The following is a 17239-nucleotide window of genomic DNA, read 5'->3' as shown; positions in this document are numbered from 1 at the left end:
GGTGGAAGTGAAGTTAGCAGGGGAGTGAAAGATAAAAATGGTAGATTACTAGTGGAGAAGGGAGAAAAAGTGAGCAGATGGAGAGAACACTTTAAGGAATTGTTGAACGTAGAGGATGGAAGTAATGTGAGTATAAGTGGCTGGGGAATGGCTGGGAGAAGGAGGGAGGTGAGAAGACAGGAAGAAATCAGTAGGATAGAAGTTGTGGAAGCAATGAAGAAAGTTAAATCGGGGAAAGCCCCAGGAATTGATGGAGTGTGTGGTGAAATGCTGAAGCATGGGGGAGAGATAGTAGTAGAATGGATGTGGAAGATGTGCAAATTGGCCTGGGAGGAAGGTAGAGTCCCGGAGGATTGGAAGTCAGGTATAATTATTCCCTTGTACAAAGGAAAAGGGGAAAAAGAAGTGTGTGGTAATCATAGGGGCATTTGTCTTCTTAGTAAAATAGGAAAAGTGTATGGTAGGATACTTATAGACAGAGTTAGAGAAAGAACAGAGAAATTAGTTGGAGAAGAACAGGGACGCTTCAGGAAGGGAAGAGGTTGTGTAGATCAGATATTCATTCTTAGATCTTTAGTGGAAAAGTTTCTAGAGAAGGGAAAGAAGTTGTATGCGGCTTTCATGGATTTGGAGAAAGCATATGACAGGGTGGATAGACAAGGATTGTGGAAAGCGTTAAGAATATATGGAGTAGATGGGAAGTTGTTGAATGCTGTGAAGAGTATGTACGATGGTGCGAAGGCTGCAGTGCATGTGGATGGTGAACTAAGTGAATTTTTCTCTTTGAAAGTTGGTTTGAAACAGGGATGTGTCATGTCTCCATGGTTGTTCAATCTGTACATGGATGGGGTAATAAAAGAGGTACAAGGTAGGGTAGTGGATGTTGGAGTGGCCCTGGTGAGAGAGGACAGTGTTTGGAAACTCCCTGTACTGTTGTTTGCAGATGATACTGTGTTGTTGAGTGAAGACGAAGGGGAGCTGCAAGGCTTGGTGGATGAGTTTGAGAGAGTGTGTAAGAAACGGAATCTAAAGGTGAATGTAGGGAAGAGTAAAGTGATGGTCTTTGAGAGAGGTGAAGTTAGTGAATGTACAGCAAGGTTGGATGGTGAGGAATTGGAAAATGTGAGTACATTTAAGTACTTGGGTAGTGTGATGAGTAAGGATGGAGGTTTGAAGGGTGAAGTGCTTGAAAGGGTACAGCAGGGAAGAAAGGTTGCTGGTTCTTTAAAAACAGTGATAAGAAACAGGGAAGTGAGCATGGGAGTGAAAAAGTTACTACATGACAGTATTGTGATACCAACTCTAACGTACGGAAGTGAAGCTTGGACATTGTTGGAAGGACACAAGTCAAGAGTGAGAGCAGTGGAAATGAGTTATTTAAGAGGAGCCTGTGGAGTCACGTGGAGAGACAGGCTGACGAATGAGGATATAAAGGAGCGTTGTGGTGTGGATGTGGATGTGATAGGAAGCGTAATAAGGAACACACTGAGGTGGTTTGGCCATGTGGAGAGGATGGAGGGTGAAAGACTGACGAAGAGAGTGTATGTGAGTGAGGTGGAGGGGGAAAGAGGGAGGGGGAGGCCGAGGATGAGATGGAGGGATGGGGTGGAGAGGTATATGAGAGAGGGGGGTGTGAGTTGGGAGCAGGGCAGTGAAATGGCGGCGGACAGGGCGACTTGGAGGCGATTAGTTTGTGGCCACCCCAAACGGGATTGAGGCGTCTGGCGGTAGATAGATAGATAGATTCAAATTACTGGAACTTTTGGATAGCACCTCTACCTCTGCTTATGACCCATTCCATCACGTACCAAACCTGTCATATGCTTCTTTGTTAATACTGTATTTCATCCACCGATCCTGAACACTTTCCATAAAACTAGTTTTATCTCTTACAAAACCTCATTCATATTTTGCACATGGAATGGAGAGATTTACATAAAAAGGGCTCTATTTCTGTTAATGTTTATAGACATGGTTAATGTCCAGATATTGTATACAATAGCTCCTTTGCAACACTACAGTACAAGGATGCAAGGATCACAGGTGGTGGGTGGGGTTATTATTACAGTACAGTTTCTATTTCTTTACTTTTTAACTCTTACCTGGACTAGCACATGCTGATGATGATGATGATTGATCATAATGATGATGACAATTATGATGATGATGATGATGAAGAAACTACATGCAAGTAGTGCATTTCCAAAGAAGTAAAATTTCAGAGCACAGGAGTGCAATATTGCATGTATCAAAAGAAGAATCTAATGAGTTCTCATTTGAATTCATGAACCTGATTACTTCCAACTATAAATCATTACCAAACCATTTCACAGTATTTGCCCATTGGCTACAGCATTAACATTTGTCTCACCTGAAAAAAATTGGCAAACATTAGTCCAAATACTATACTCTATGTGACTGAGACTACACCAGCAAAAGAGTTGATCAACAACATTCTAACCTTCTGATTGCTGCAATTGTCCTAAGTAAACTAAAAGTGTTAGATGTTACTCTCAATACTGTACACCATATACCCGTTTGTATATCTTTAGCAGAGAAAGCAATGACCAAGTTAATTTTTAACCTTTTGAATACTCGGATTTCTCTTGGTTAAACTTACCTTGTAGAAAAACTACTGTATATTAACAAACGGAAATTGCTGTTTGTAAGGATGATACAACAGATTTGGCCTGAATTAGAGTCTCTCAAGGTATGAATGGAAATGGATCACATGTACCTCCATTCAAAACTAAAAAGGGTCCAAGTCTGATTTAAACTCATCCATGACTCTACTGCATCTTCCCAGTGAAAACTATATCTATATGCAGGCATAATTTTTCCTTCTGAACAATCCATGTCACTGGTAAATATATATATATATACATATATATACAGGTATATATATATATATACATATATATATATATATATATATATATATATATATATATATATATATATATATACAATCCTCGTAAATTGCGGCGTTTTGGGTCTGGACCACTGCCTTGATTTGTGAATTCTGTGAATTATGAATAACTTATGTGAAAAATTAATTTGGGTCTGGACTTTGGCCAACTTGCCCTCACAGCACCCTACCTACACCTATCTAGGCACCATCAAACAAAATCATACAAATTTAGGAATATTCAGTGCATGTATTAAGGGATCTCACCTTAATCCTATGATGAAATTGCTTAAGTGAATGGAGTGGGGTGGTGTTGGGAAGAACTTAGAACCTTTCAGCACTTGTTCTTCCCAAACTCTTTCACCAGCTTTGAAAACTTCTCTTCCCTCTCAACACGACAAATGAGCTCCAAACGTTGACTGTATGACAACTGCGGCAGCTTCCTGACGCCATACTGCTTAGAGTGCTTCATTGAGGGGTCGGGAGGGGCCATGGCAGGTAGGAGGCGGGGGGAAGTTGCACAAAAAAGGCAGGTAACTCTCGTACTCCACGGCGACGGTCTGTAGTGTGCGGACTGCCGGGACAAGAACAACAACAACATGGTGGCATTAGTATGCACATATGCCATCAGGGATGCATGGTGATTGGTTGTTGGGTTGCGATTTTCAGTTTGAATGCCGCGGTTTACGGTTCTCCTCGGAAGAGCCCCACTTGGATGCTTAGATCCACGAATTTCGTGACTTAACAGTGATTTAAGGTTGTCGGCAGTCTGACGGCCACCTAGCCGTGATTTACAAATCCGTGATTTATGAACACGCGATCTACGAGGATTGAGTGTGTGTGTATATATATATATATACAGTATATCTATCTATCTATCAGTCTCTCTCTCTCTCTATATATATACATACTACACTCTCATCTTAAATGTCGAGACCAACAGCCTAGCCCCGGGCTCCTACGTTCCTCTTTGGGCAATGTAGGATTGGATGATGGATGGATATACAGTCGACCCTCTGTCTTCGCGGGGGTTAGGGGCCTGAGACCCCCGCGAAGATCGAAAATCCGTGTAAAATTGGTGCCCCCCTAAAAACACCCCTAGCCCCCCATTTCCTTCTGTAATGAAAGAAAATCCCTGTGTACATGTCAATAAACACTTTATTTATAATTAAAGTATGAAAAAAATAGTTTAATTGCGTAGGTGGATGGCCGCTTACACCGCTCGTCACAGCTACTCTCTCACCCTCCACCACCGTTACCATGGTAACCACTGCAGTCGTCACATCACTGCAGAAAACGAACAAAACATGTTTCGTAAATACTTCCTCCACCACTTCCAGTGTACAGTGTTGTTCTTGTACTGTACTTTATACAATAATATACAATACTGTGCGGTATGCAGCATGTGGTGCGCATTTTGAATGTGTTTCCATTTTTCTCTGGATTTCAAAAAAGGTGATTTGGTTTCCCTGGTGACAAACCGCGAACAATCGAAACCGCAAACAGAGGAACCGCGAGGACAAAGGGTCAACTGTGTGTGTGTATATATATATATATATATATATATATATATATATATATATATATATACTGTACCATGATTTCTGTGTTCTTTAATACCATGTGGGGGGAAGTCCTAAGTCAATTTGCGATAGCTGTAAATGGAGTATGTATATATAGATAGACAGATGGATAGATAGATATAGATACTGTATATCTATCTATCTATCTATATATATATCAATCTATATATATATATATATATATATATATATATATATATCAATCTATATATATATATATATATATATGTATATAAACAGTATATATATATATATATATATATATAGATATATATATATATATATATATATATATATATATATATATATATATATACATATACACACACACAGTATATATTTCCATCCATCCATCCATCATCCAATTCTGCGTTGCCCCATGAGGAGTGTAGAAGACCGGGTCTAGGCAGTTTGGTCCTGACATTTAAGATGAGAGTGACCAGCCTCACTCATCCCTGAGTGGCATTACATGAGCAATAACCCCAACCACCTCTTGGATATAAACCTTCACCGGCTCAATCTGATTGGCGTCCTGTAATTACCCACTAAACCACCAGGTGCCATAATTTGGTTATATGGTTACCACCCAGCATAGTGAATGGTTTTCTGGTGTACAGGACACTATATATGTATATTGTAGGTGGGGGTGCCCACCATCCACTCACTCAATGTAGTGCTGCTCTTGGGTGTCTACCTGTAGGTGGGGGCGCCCACCATCCACTCACTCAATGTAGAGCTGCTCTCGGGTGTCTGCCCTGTCCTCTCCTCCATCCTTGTTTCCTTCCATCTTCTTCTGTCTTTCCTTCATTCTTTTCTCTTCCTTCTGCCTACGGGTGACTTTACACTCCCTCTTCTGTCTTTCATTCCTTCATTCTTTCCTCTCCCTTCTGCTGGTGGGTGACTCTACACTGAGTGACAAGCCAAATGGTTTCCTGTACACCAGGAAACCATTTACTATGCTGGGTGGTATCCATATAACCAAATTTTGGCGCTTGGTGGTTTAGTGGGTAATTATTGTGCTCCAGTCAGATTGAACCGGTGAAGGTTTATATCCAAGGGGTGACTGGGGTTGATTGCTCATGTAATGCCACTCAGGGATGAGTGAGGCTGGTCACTCTCATCTTAAATGTCAGGACCAACTGTCTAGACCCGGGCTTCTATGCTCCTCATGGGGCAACGTAGGATTGGATGATGGATGGATGGATGGATATATATATATATTTATATAGGTATAGATAGATAGATACATAGATAGATATACAGTATGTATATAGATAGATAGATATTTCTATATATAAATATCTATCTATCTATCTTATATATATATATATATATATATATATATATATAGGGTACTCTCCCTTATTCAAGTGCATTCACAGAAGAGACACTTACTTTTCTCTCAGCATGAGTTCCTTGTCAAAGTTGGAATTATCGTAAGTGATAACATCCTGTGCCCCCAACATCTGAACGAGGGGAGCAGCCCGTGAGGACACTGTAGTGGTAACCAGTCCACCCCACGCTCGCACCAGCTGCACCCCCACCACACCCACACCAGACACACCCGCATGGACCAACACTCTGTCATTTATGAGCAAAAATTTTTTTACACTGTAGTCTTAACACTTCAAAATGTTTGCTTTATGCCATTCAGTTAGATGTTGTAGGATACTCAGTAGTTAAGCCACCCTACAAAACATGTCACTGAGTGTGCCATGAACTTGTTAATTTAACTGTACAGTCATAATCATTTACAGTACAAATACTGGTGTACTCTGTCCTTTGCAATCACTCTCTTATAAACTCTCAATGTATTGTACCACAATTTACCAGGTAAGTGACACAGTTAAAATTCAGGGCACAACTGCAGTGCTTCATGCACTCTACAAGTACCAGATATAGGTACTATGGATGGAGACACTCACCAACCACTCAATGTATTGTTATCTTCAGGTGATTTTACAATGAGTGATGTGTCAAATGGTAACTATCCTCCGGCCAAGGAAACTATATATTAAGCCAGGGTAACTGACCCTACAGCCTGCAACATCAATAATGACATGTGGTCCTGTACATGATCTCTCGATAATGCTTGGTGGCAGTTCTTCATGGACAGCTGCCATCATGTGAAAAGATCTACACATACTAACAGGGTCAATGGCGTTTAGTCTAAAAGTAGATGTATAAATACACAAGACAACAAACCAGATATATAAACAAACAAAAATATCTTAACCCTTTCACATCAGGTGGTAGGTTAATGTGCCAGTATGGAAATGCCATTGGGTGTTCTGAGCTTTTTATATTTGCACACCAGTGCTGGGGACCCAACAGTGGTTCAGTATCAGGAGGTGGCATGACTGAGGAGTTGTCATCATGGGAGGACTGTTTCACTGTCTATTATTTTCATCATATACCAGAAGTATGTTGAGGCATGTGGTATGAAATGTTTCACTGCCGCGGCAGCTTACTTTGATCTGATGGAAGCAATGTCTGATGACTCAGATTATGTTGTCAGATGAAAGTGAAAATGAAAGTGCTATTTAAAAAAAGAAAGAAAGAAAAAAAAGCTTTGAGTTTATCATTATATCAAATGACATACAGAGCTCCAACACCACAGGTTGTGACAGCTCACCCAACAGGATTCCCCCCCCCCCCAACATTAAGTGTATGGTGAAATGCTGAAGCATGGGGGAGAGATAGTAGTAGAATGGATGTGGAAGATGTGCAGATTGGCCTGGGAGGAAGGTAGAGTCCCGGAGGATTGGAAGTCAGGTATAATTATTCCCTTGTACAAAGGAAAAGGGGAAAAAGAAGTGTGTGGTAATCATAGGGGCATTTGTCTTCTTAGTATAATAGGAAAAGTGTATGGTAGGATACTTATTGACAGAGTTAGAGAAAGAACAGAGAAATTAGTTGGAGAAGAACAGGGAGGCTTTAGGAAGGGAAGAGGTTGTGTAGATCAGATATTCATTCTCAGATCTTTAGTGGAAAAGTTTCTAGAGAAGGGAAAGAAGTTGTATGCGGCTTTCATGGATTTGCAGAAAGCATATGACAGGGTGGATAGACAAGGATTGTGGAAAGTGTTAAGAATATATGGAGTAGATGGGAAGTTGTTGAATGCTGTGAAGAGTATGTACGATGGTGCGAAGGCTGCAGTGGGTGTGGATGGTGAACTAAGTGAATTTTTCTCTTTGAAAGTTGGGTTGAAACAGGGATGTGTCATGTCTCCATGGTTGTTCAATCTGTACATGGATGGGGTAATAAAAGAGGTACACGGTAGGGTAGTGGATGTTGGAGTGGCCCTGGTAAGAGAGGATAGTGTTTGGATACTCCCTGTACTGTTGTTTGCAGATGATACTGTGTTGTTGAGTGAAGACGAAGGGGAGCTGCAAGGCTTGGTGGATGAGTTTGAGAGAGTGTGTAAGAAACGGAATCTAAAGGTGAATGTAGGGAAGAGTAAAGTGATGGTCTTTGAGAGAGGTGAAGTCAGTGAATGTACAGCGAGGTTGGATGGTGAGGAATTGGAAAATGTGAGTATGTTTAAGTACTTGGGTAGTGTGATGAGTAAGGATGGAGGTTTGGAGGGTGAAGTGCTTGAAAGGGTACAGCAGGGAAGAAAGGTTGCTGGTTCTTTGAAAGCAGTAATAAGAAACAGGGAAGTAAGCATGGAAGTGAAAAAGTTACTACATGACAGTATTGTGATACCAACTCTAACGTACGGAAGTGAAGCTTGGACGTTGTTGGAAGGACACAAGTCAAGAGTGAGAGCAGTGGAAATGAGTTATTTAAGAGGAGCCTGTGGAGTCACATGGAGAGACAGGCTGACGAATGAGGATGTGAAGGAGCGTTGTGGTGTTGATGTGGATGTGATAGGAAGTGTAGGAACACACTGAGGTGGTTTGGCCATGTGGAGAGGATGGAGGGTGAAAGACTGACGAAGAGAGTGTATGTGAGTGAGGTGGAGGGGGAAAGAGGGAGGGGGAGGCCGAGGATGAGATGGAGGGATGGGGTGGAAAGGTATATGAGAGAGGGGGGTGTGAGTTGGGAGCAGGGGAGTGAAGTGGCGGGGGACAGGGCGACTTGGAGGCGATTTGTTTGTGGCCACCCCAAACGGGATTGAGGCGTCTGGCAATAGATAGATAGATAGATAGAAGTTAAACATCATTTTACTCAGGAAGTTAATGCCCATTTTTTGGTGTGGAATATTTTATCAAAACAATTACCGGTATCTTTATATATCTCAAAACCCCCGTGTGTGGGACATCCAGACAAAAGAAAAAATATCCGAAGTGGAAGAGTTAATACATACTTACATGTGCACTTCAAATAATATACAGTTGGCTCCATTATTCTCCAATGCATACTTCATAAACACTCTCCCACCAACAATTAAAAAATACAGTAATGAAAAGATAAGGACCTGCACCATGCCAGTATATCATATCAGCTGTTCTACATATGGGCAGTTGATTCTTCCAATATCCGATTAGTACATACTCATGTAAGGTTGCCTACAGTGGCCTATGCTCATTTGGTCATCATCCATTGTTCACTTTTTGGAACTTCGACAGGTTCGAAGAATATGGACTCAGTGCCATTGGTTCTGTTACAGGAAAAAAAAAAAAAAAAAAAAAAAAAAAAAAAAGACAGGAGTAACTACAATAATTTCACAAATAAAATGTTTGGAACTTGGGGGGGGGGGGGGGAAGTTTATATAAAATCTGGGGTCCTGGGAAGCTGTTCCTGCAAAGCTTTATCATAATAACCTCACATAAGCCCGTATACAGACAGACAATTGTCTATTCTTTTACTGACCTGTCAAAACTGGCACCAGTGGTATTAACTGGTAAATACAGTGAAGTTTTATTTTGCTTTTTCTTGGTATTGTACTTCCAGATAATTTTATTAAGCTTCACAAATACCTCCTGTTGTAAGAGAGTTCAAGAACAATACATCTAACCACTTCACTTCAAAACTGCTCTCCTAACCTGAGCAGAGTCATAGCTACAGCTTTCACAGGCACTAGTTACTTTGAGGCCATCAAATGCAAGAACCTAAAAAGACAAATCACAACACAGAAAATGTTAATGAACATCATCATGATCATCCTGACCTCCTTTCCCACCCTAGGGCAGGGAGAGGAGTAGCAATATTCAGACATTCCAAGTTTGCCCAGTCCAATGAGCCACGCTTCCAATCACTCATCATCAAGCCCTCAGAATCCTGGCTCTATCTGATGTGCCAAAAACTTTCACCACATTCTGTAGTTTCACAAAAATGTATCTGATAGCATCAATCCGAACACTGTCATGTTAAAAAGGGGTGCCAAATCCCTGATTATGCACTTATTCTCACAACATTCATCCAGCCAACTTGATCTCTTGTCAGTTCCCTAGCCTCACTGACTTCCATACCTCTCTTCCTCACACACTAATCCACCATATCCCTCCACCTTCTCTTTGCCCTAACTCGCCTCCTCCTTTCTTCAAATTTGCTCAGATATACCTTTTTCATCACTCTATTGTTATCTATTCTCTCCACATGACCATACTACTGTATCTCAGTACACTCTCTTCGTGTCTGGTGTCCACAGACTTCTTCACTCCGCATCTTTCACAAATCACATTATTTCGTATTCTATCCACTCTCTGTACTCCACATGCATTCCTCAGTAGTCTCATCTCCACTGCTCTCACTCGTGACTTTTCATTTTCATGCCACAGCATAGGCTCACATCCATATGTTAAAGTTGGCACTAGCACTCCTTCATTTAAGCCTCATACAGCTGCAACACCAAGCCTCTGTTACTTATCAAGGCCTTCATGGCACCAGCTACTTTCCTTCCTTGTGTCACTCTACTTTCCACTTCTTTTGCACATTTTCCTCTATTTTTTATCACTGTACCCAGGTATTAGAACTCTCTCACCAATTCCTGTCTCTCTTTCCATTCACTGTAACATCGCACTGGGAGTCACCTAGTCTGTCAATAACCATCACTTTACTCTTTTCTACATTTACTCTCAAGGCACGATGCTCACAGACATCAGTAAAACTCTACACTAGTCTACCAAGTCCTTGTCTGGTATTTGCAAGTAGCACTGCATCATCACCATACAACAAATTTGAGACACTCCATCCATCTCCATTCATTACCAATGCTATCCCTCTCTCCATTACTCATGTTTTTACTTCTCTGATCATCCCATCCATATATATTATTAAAAAACCATGGTGACATCACACAACCTTGTCGCACACCCACAATGATCGTGAACCATTCACTTAGATGCCCATTTACCCTTACACATGCCTCACTACCATCACAGATATTCATGACTACACCTAGCAGCTTACCATCTACACTGTACATGTGCAAAACCTACCACTATCCTTCTCTGTCCACTTTGTCATATGCTTTTTCCAGATCCATAAATGGCATAAACATCTTATGGTCCTTCTCACAAGCCTTCTCCACTATCTGTTCCATTGCAAATATTTGATCCACACATCCTCTGCCACTACTAAAGCTACCCGGTTCATCACTCACTAGGACTTTTAATATCTCTTACTTTCTCTATAATAATTCTTCCATATACCTTTCCTACCACACTCAATAAACTTATACCAAGATAATTCTTGCATTCACTTCACTTACCTTATTTTTGTACAGGGGTACAAACACAGCCTTTTTCCACTTTGCTGGCACAGTTTCACTCATCCATGCCTTCTTACAAACCTTCAACAAGCACTTTATTCTGCTCCCTCCACTACAATTAATCATCTCTGCATACACCTCATCAACCCCAGATGCTCTCCCATTTTTCGGCAGCTTCACAGCGTTCTTCACCTGTGCTGGTGTCTCGTTTCCTGGCACTGCATTCCTTCTCTGCACACCCCCAATACCAATCATATTTACAGCTGCTCTGCTCTCTCTATTACCAGTCATCAGGCTTTCAAAATATTCTTTCCATCTGGTCCTTATTTCATCCCCAGGGGTTAATAATCTACCACTTACATCCTTCATACTTTCACATTTCTTTCGGCTGCTTATTCTAAATTTTGGCACCTCTTTCTAGAATAACTTCCTATTTCAGAGTAATTTCCATTCATTTGCCTTCCTAGATTATCATTTACCTCCTTCTTTTTCCTCTTCACTAGTCTCTTTAAGTGCTTCTTGCTCTCAATATATTCAGATCTTATTTCAACTGAACCCCTGTTCTGCAACCACTCTAGGTACTTCTTCCTCTTTTCCTCCACTGCACTCTTAACCTCTTCATCCCACCATTCTTCCCACTTTTCTTCTTTGTTGTTACTCTTCCTGCACCATACACCCCTTTAGCATTCCTAACTATGCAATCCCTTTATACATTCCACAGGCTGTCCATTTCATTCCAATTCACTGATTCCAACTCCTCCCCTACTTTGGTCATGTATTCATCTGCCATTTCTTTAATCCTCAGCTTCTTGACTTTCAGTCTTTCTCCCTGACTGCTCCTCTCTCTCCGGGTCCACCTCATCTTCTCAGCTTGATCTTGCATACCACAATCATATGATCCAACAGACCTCCACAATGTCCTCTCATGGCCCTCACATCGGCAATCATTCCCAGCATCGACCTCTCTATGAGCACGTAATTAATCAGTCTCCTTTCAGCACGATCCCCGTTCCCTCTATGCCATGTACATTTATGTGAAACTTTGTGTTTGAAATACGAGTTACAAATGCACAACCTCCTTTCCTGACACATATCCTTCAGTCACTTGCCATTATCATTTTCTCCTGGTACTCCATTACAATCCTTTATGTCATCCACAAGACCAATGCCTAGTCTTCCACTCATATCACCCATTACAATCACTTTATAGCTCCTGGGTATTTCTCCCACTGCTTCATCCAGCTCATCCCAAAACCTGTCTCTCTCTCACTCCTGTCATCACACTGTGCATATGCTACAATCACTGAAACTTTCACCTTCTCAAACTTGAACTTGACGTACATACATCTCGAGATGACACATTTGTAATCTCCCATTCCACTGCCACACCTCATTCATCAAGAAAGAAACTTGTTTCTTGCATCTTCCTCACCCATTCATGCCTGATCTTACACAATTCACATTCTCCCACTCCTCCACTGCACACCTTTCATCTTTGTGTCACACGGTGCCATCACAGCATACCTCGCACTATTGAACACATTCACCACTTCCATCCACTTGCTCTCCTCATTCATACCTCTTACATTCTACATGGCCATGCGAATTTGCCCATTTGGTTGGTGCCCTGGGCAGGTATTGGGCCCTCTGAGGCTGTCCGAAATTAAGGAATCTTGGGGACACTTAACCTGGCCAAAAACCTCAGTTACATGGTTACCACCCAGTGTAGTACAGTAAATGGTTTCTTGGGTACAGGAAACCACTTGGCTTGTCACTCAGTGTAGAGACCATAAGGCATCCCTACACTGAGTGAGTGGATGATGGGCGCCCCCACCTAATACCTCCAATGAACACAAGTTATAAAAACCCATTGTTACTGACAAGCAACCACTGTTGATTAGCTCATGCACTATACACCAATTTAGTACAGTATGCAACGTTGGGTCTGGTTAGTACTTGGATGGGTGACCGCCTGGGAACACCAGATGCTGTTGGCATCCCTACGTCAAGTGGGGTTGGTGGAGGATTAGTGCCCCTCCCTGTAAAACAATTAACTCTAAGCCCTTGGCCACCCCGTCTGGGATACATGGCGTCTGGCAATGAATGAATGAAAATGAATGACCAATGGGTTGCCAGTGGATCTCGTGAACTCAGATGTTGTGTGCTTACTTTCATATAGTAAACGAAGTAATCAGTGTGGAGTAAAATCATTCAAATTCTATTGTGTCATTTATAGCATTATTATTATAAAGCCTAATTCATCTATCCTTAGGCTGGCAGTTATAATTTAGGGTCTATCTTGCTTTCCTTCATTCTTTCTTCGTCCTTCTGCCTACGGGTGACTTTACACTCCCTCTTCTGTCTTTCATTTCTTCATTCTTTCCTCTTCCTTCTGCCTATGGGTGACTCTACACTGAGTGACAAGCCAAATGGTTTCCTGGACAGCAGGAAACTATTTACTACGCTGGGTGGTAACCATATAACCAAATTTTGGCGCCTGGTGGTTTAGTGGGTAATTATTGTGCTCCAATCGGATTGAGCCGGTGAAGGTTTATATCCATGGGATGGTTGGGGTTTATTGCTCACATAATGCCACTCAGGGATGAGTGAGGTTGGCCACTCTCATCTTAAATGTCAGGACCAACTGCTTAGCCCCGGGCTCCTATGCTCCTCATGGGGCAACGTAGGATTGGATGATGGATGAATGGATGGATGGATGGCTCCTGAATGTTTGCAACAGGAGTGTTCGCGCTGAGTGGAAAATCTGCCAGACACCACCAGAAACTACGTCTCATTTTCGTTTTGACAGGCTAAGGGGGTCTTAGTTAAACTTCAGTGTTCTTTTTCTGATCGATATTTACGATATTGATTAAGCAACGTTGGGTCTGGTTAGTACTTGGATGGGTGACCGCCTGGGAACACCAGATGCTGTGGCATCCCTATGTGTCAAGTGGGGTTGGTGGAGGATTAGTGCCCCTCCCTGTAAAACAATTAACTCTAAGCCGTTGGCCACCCCGTTTGGGATACATGGCGTCTGGCAATGAATGAATGAATGAATTAAGCAAATACCATTTTAAAAATATAAATTACTCTCACTTGTACTATTTCACTCAAAATATCGCCTAAAAATTCGTATATTTATATATTCTTCCCTAAGAAGGTTAGAACAGTATCTGCCAATAAGACTGTTTTTGGACTGTAAGTAGCAAAAAAGGCGTATGAATAATGATATCCGTATATAATCTGACTTGTACAAAAAATGGCAAATATGGTCTATCTATCTATCTATCTATTGCCAGACGCCTCAATCCCGTTTGGGGTGGCCACAAACAAATCGCCTCCAAGTCGCCCTGTCCCCCGCCATTTCACTGCCCTGCTCCCAACTCACACCCCCCTCTTACTATGGTCTATCAATAGTTTAATATTTATTAGACTCTAAAATGTTATGGCGTATCGAAGCCTAGCGCTGCCAGACGTACGAAGCAAGCCAGCTGATGGAGCAGATCACAGTACGAGTGAAGACACGGGTGTTTTGGTTTGCTTGGAAAACTTGTTGTACTGGAGGCAGCAACTAAATATCGACATGCTTTCTTGAAGTGAATTAAGTTTTATTCTAACTCACAGGGAGTTTAATGTGTTAGTATGAATTATAATCAACTATTATTATTGGTTAAAGATATACATATATATTTCTAAGCATGCATAAACTAGGCTGCAAACGCTGTGAAATATTTTTTATATTACTATATTTTTTCATGCTGCATTGACAAAGCACTGTTTATAGAGAAGACATAGAATATTTACATATTTCTACAATATATAAGATGCATGAAAAAGGCCATTCAATCATTGCCTGACATGTGATTTTTTTTCCTTCTGAAAAATTAAAATACTGCTGATATCTGGCATTTCTCCAGTCACACGAACGCTCCTATTGCAAGAGCCCATGAAAACTACTTTTGAATTAAAAGACATTAAACAGCCTTTAATTTTTGTTAAGAAATCATCAATCCCCTGGCACACTTAGGTCCTTTCCTTTTATAGAACAGTTCTGTAGTGCTTGAGGTTGAGCTTAAGGGCAGGCTTCATTCTATGTATTGATATATAGTATTTTCCTCACTGTCCTCTTTTAATTTGTAGATGCCTAGTGGTCCAGTGAATCAAGGCACTGCAACAGGCTGTGGCCCATAAGGGTCTAATTCAAGATGGTGGTTTAGGTTTACTGCACATATAATGTCACTCAAGAGAAAGCAACTGGTCACTTTCACCTTAAATGTCTTAACTAAGTAACCTAGCCCCAGGCCCCGAAGCTCCAAATGGGACAGTCAAATGATTGGTGGATGCCTGAAATTATCAGTAAAATTTTTTCAGTTTCTCAGAACAAGGCAATAAAAACTTACTATGTCTTACCTCTTGCCTTCAGTCGAGTCTGGACCAAGACCTGCCTGTGTAACGAGAGCATCCCAGGCTCTCATGATACTATACGGAAGTGCGGCAGCTCCCTCAAAGGTCAGCTGGGATGGCTTGGAAGCTACAAACTCCTCTGACACCACCACATACTCACTTAAGGTCCCAGGATGATAGAATGGCACTGCTAGCCATACCTGAAAGGAAGCATTTTCTCTTAACCCGTTAAGGTGGATTAATTACAGGTTATTCTATTTTGCCTCCATTCATCTGACAACAAATTACAGTACCAATAAATATCAGTATCCATTTATGCAGGAAAATGAATATTAAACATATTTTCTGTAAAGTCTACTAAAAAAAAAAACAGCAATGGGAAACAGTGATTGACGTGATGCAAAAGATGCAAAAATAAATCACATTGAAGGCAGCAGAAGAAACCATAATTGTTTTCTCCTGATGCATACCCCCTGGGGGTAGGTTTTTTTTTCAAGAATATTCCCCCAGTATCCCTGCTTGTCGTACAAGGCGACTAAAAGGGTTGGCAGAGGGTTAGTGCCCCTCCCCGGAAAACAACTAACTAAAAAGACGAACAAGAAGCCTCGGACAAGGACTGACCAAAAGATGACGACCCTGGACCGGACAAGGGACATGGCAATTGCAACATGGAATGTAAGAGGTGCGAATGATGAGGTGAAAGAGAGAGAGATTGTCCAGGTGCCTGAGGGTGTGAAAGTTTATGTATGTGGAGCAAGTGAAACTAATGGAGAGGTAAGAGTGTGAGAGAATGGGAGTATGGATGGGGTATATGTGCAGGAGTAGGTAAGAATGAGAGGGCAAAAGAAAGAGTGTGTAGAGTTGTGAGTAAAAGATGGAAGAAGACATAAGAAAGTATGGATCAGTTGGGTCAAGGATTGTGTGGGTAAGATTGAAAGTTGGAATACAAATGTGGGCGATTGTGTGAGTGTATGCTCCAACGCAAGATCGTGCAAGCAGAGTGAGAGAAGAGTTCTGGACAAATGTGGAAGTGTGCATGAAAAAGTTTGGAAGGAATGAGAGTGTTTTTGATCAGTGATATGAATGGTAAATAGGGAATGTGAAGGTGGATGGAATAGTTGGTGAGTGGGGTGTGCCTGCTGAGATAGAGGAGAATGGCAGTGCGTTAGTGGACACTGGTGCTGGGAGGGGGTTGGTGATAGCCAATACCCTCTTCAGGCATAAAATGAGATAGATAGATAGAGGTATACATGGCGAGTGATGAGAAAGGTGGGTGGTGAACTGAACGAAAGGAAGGCAATGATTGATTATGTGTGTGTGGATGAAAGGATGCAAAGATGTGTAATGAATGCAAGAACTTATAGAGGGTGGGGGAGTGGACTTTCTGACCACTACTTGGTGGTGGCCAGAATCAAGATCCAAATAAGAAGGAAAGGACGGGAAGAAGGAGTATTTGCAAGGAGAGTGGAAAGGTTACAAGAGGATGAGAAAAAGGCAGAATATAAGAGAGAAGTGGAGGAATGATTGACCAAATATGAATTGGAGCAGGTGGGGGACGTGGAAGGTGTGTGCAGGATACACAGAAGAAATATGTGCAGCATGTGATGTGGTGTGTGGGATGAAGAGAAAACGGAGGGGGGTGCAAGGAACAGCGTAGTGGAATGAAGAGGTGAGACAGGCCGTGGC

At 41.6% G+C, this 17239-nt stretch overlaps 1 protein-coding gene across 1 annotated transcript in view; it reads right to left on the bottom strand.

The window, feature by feature from the left end:
- The window catches only part of LOC145403965 (NAD(P)H oxidoreductase RTN4IP1, mitochondrial-like), a 75726-nt gene that overhangs the window by 33482 nt on the left and 25005 nt on the right, over positions 1 to 17239 (bottom strand). The window contains exons 6-7 of the mRNA XM_080275565.1: positions 15560 to 15753; positions 5887 to 6072 (exon numbers count right to left, since the gene is read on the bottom strand). Of these exons, the coding sequence (XP_080131691.1) occupies positions 5887 to 6072; positions 15560 to 15753 (380 nt within the window). The remainder of the gene's footprint in view (positions 1 to 5886; positions 6073 to 15559; positions 15754 to 17239) is intronic.

This window comes from Coenobita brevimanus, chromosome 62 (genome assembly GCF_032717465.1).
Source record: "Coenobita brevimanus isolate Jiangsu-jjx chromosome 62, ASM3271746v2, whole genome shotgun sequence".
Taxonomy (NCBI): domain Eukaryota; kingdom Metazoa; phylum Arthropoda; class Malacostraca; order Decapoda; family Coenobitidae; genus Coenobita; species Coenobita brevimanus.
The sequence above is the reverse complement of the archived record's forward strand: the minus strand, read 5'-3'. Positions and strand labels throughout refer to the sequence as shown.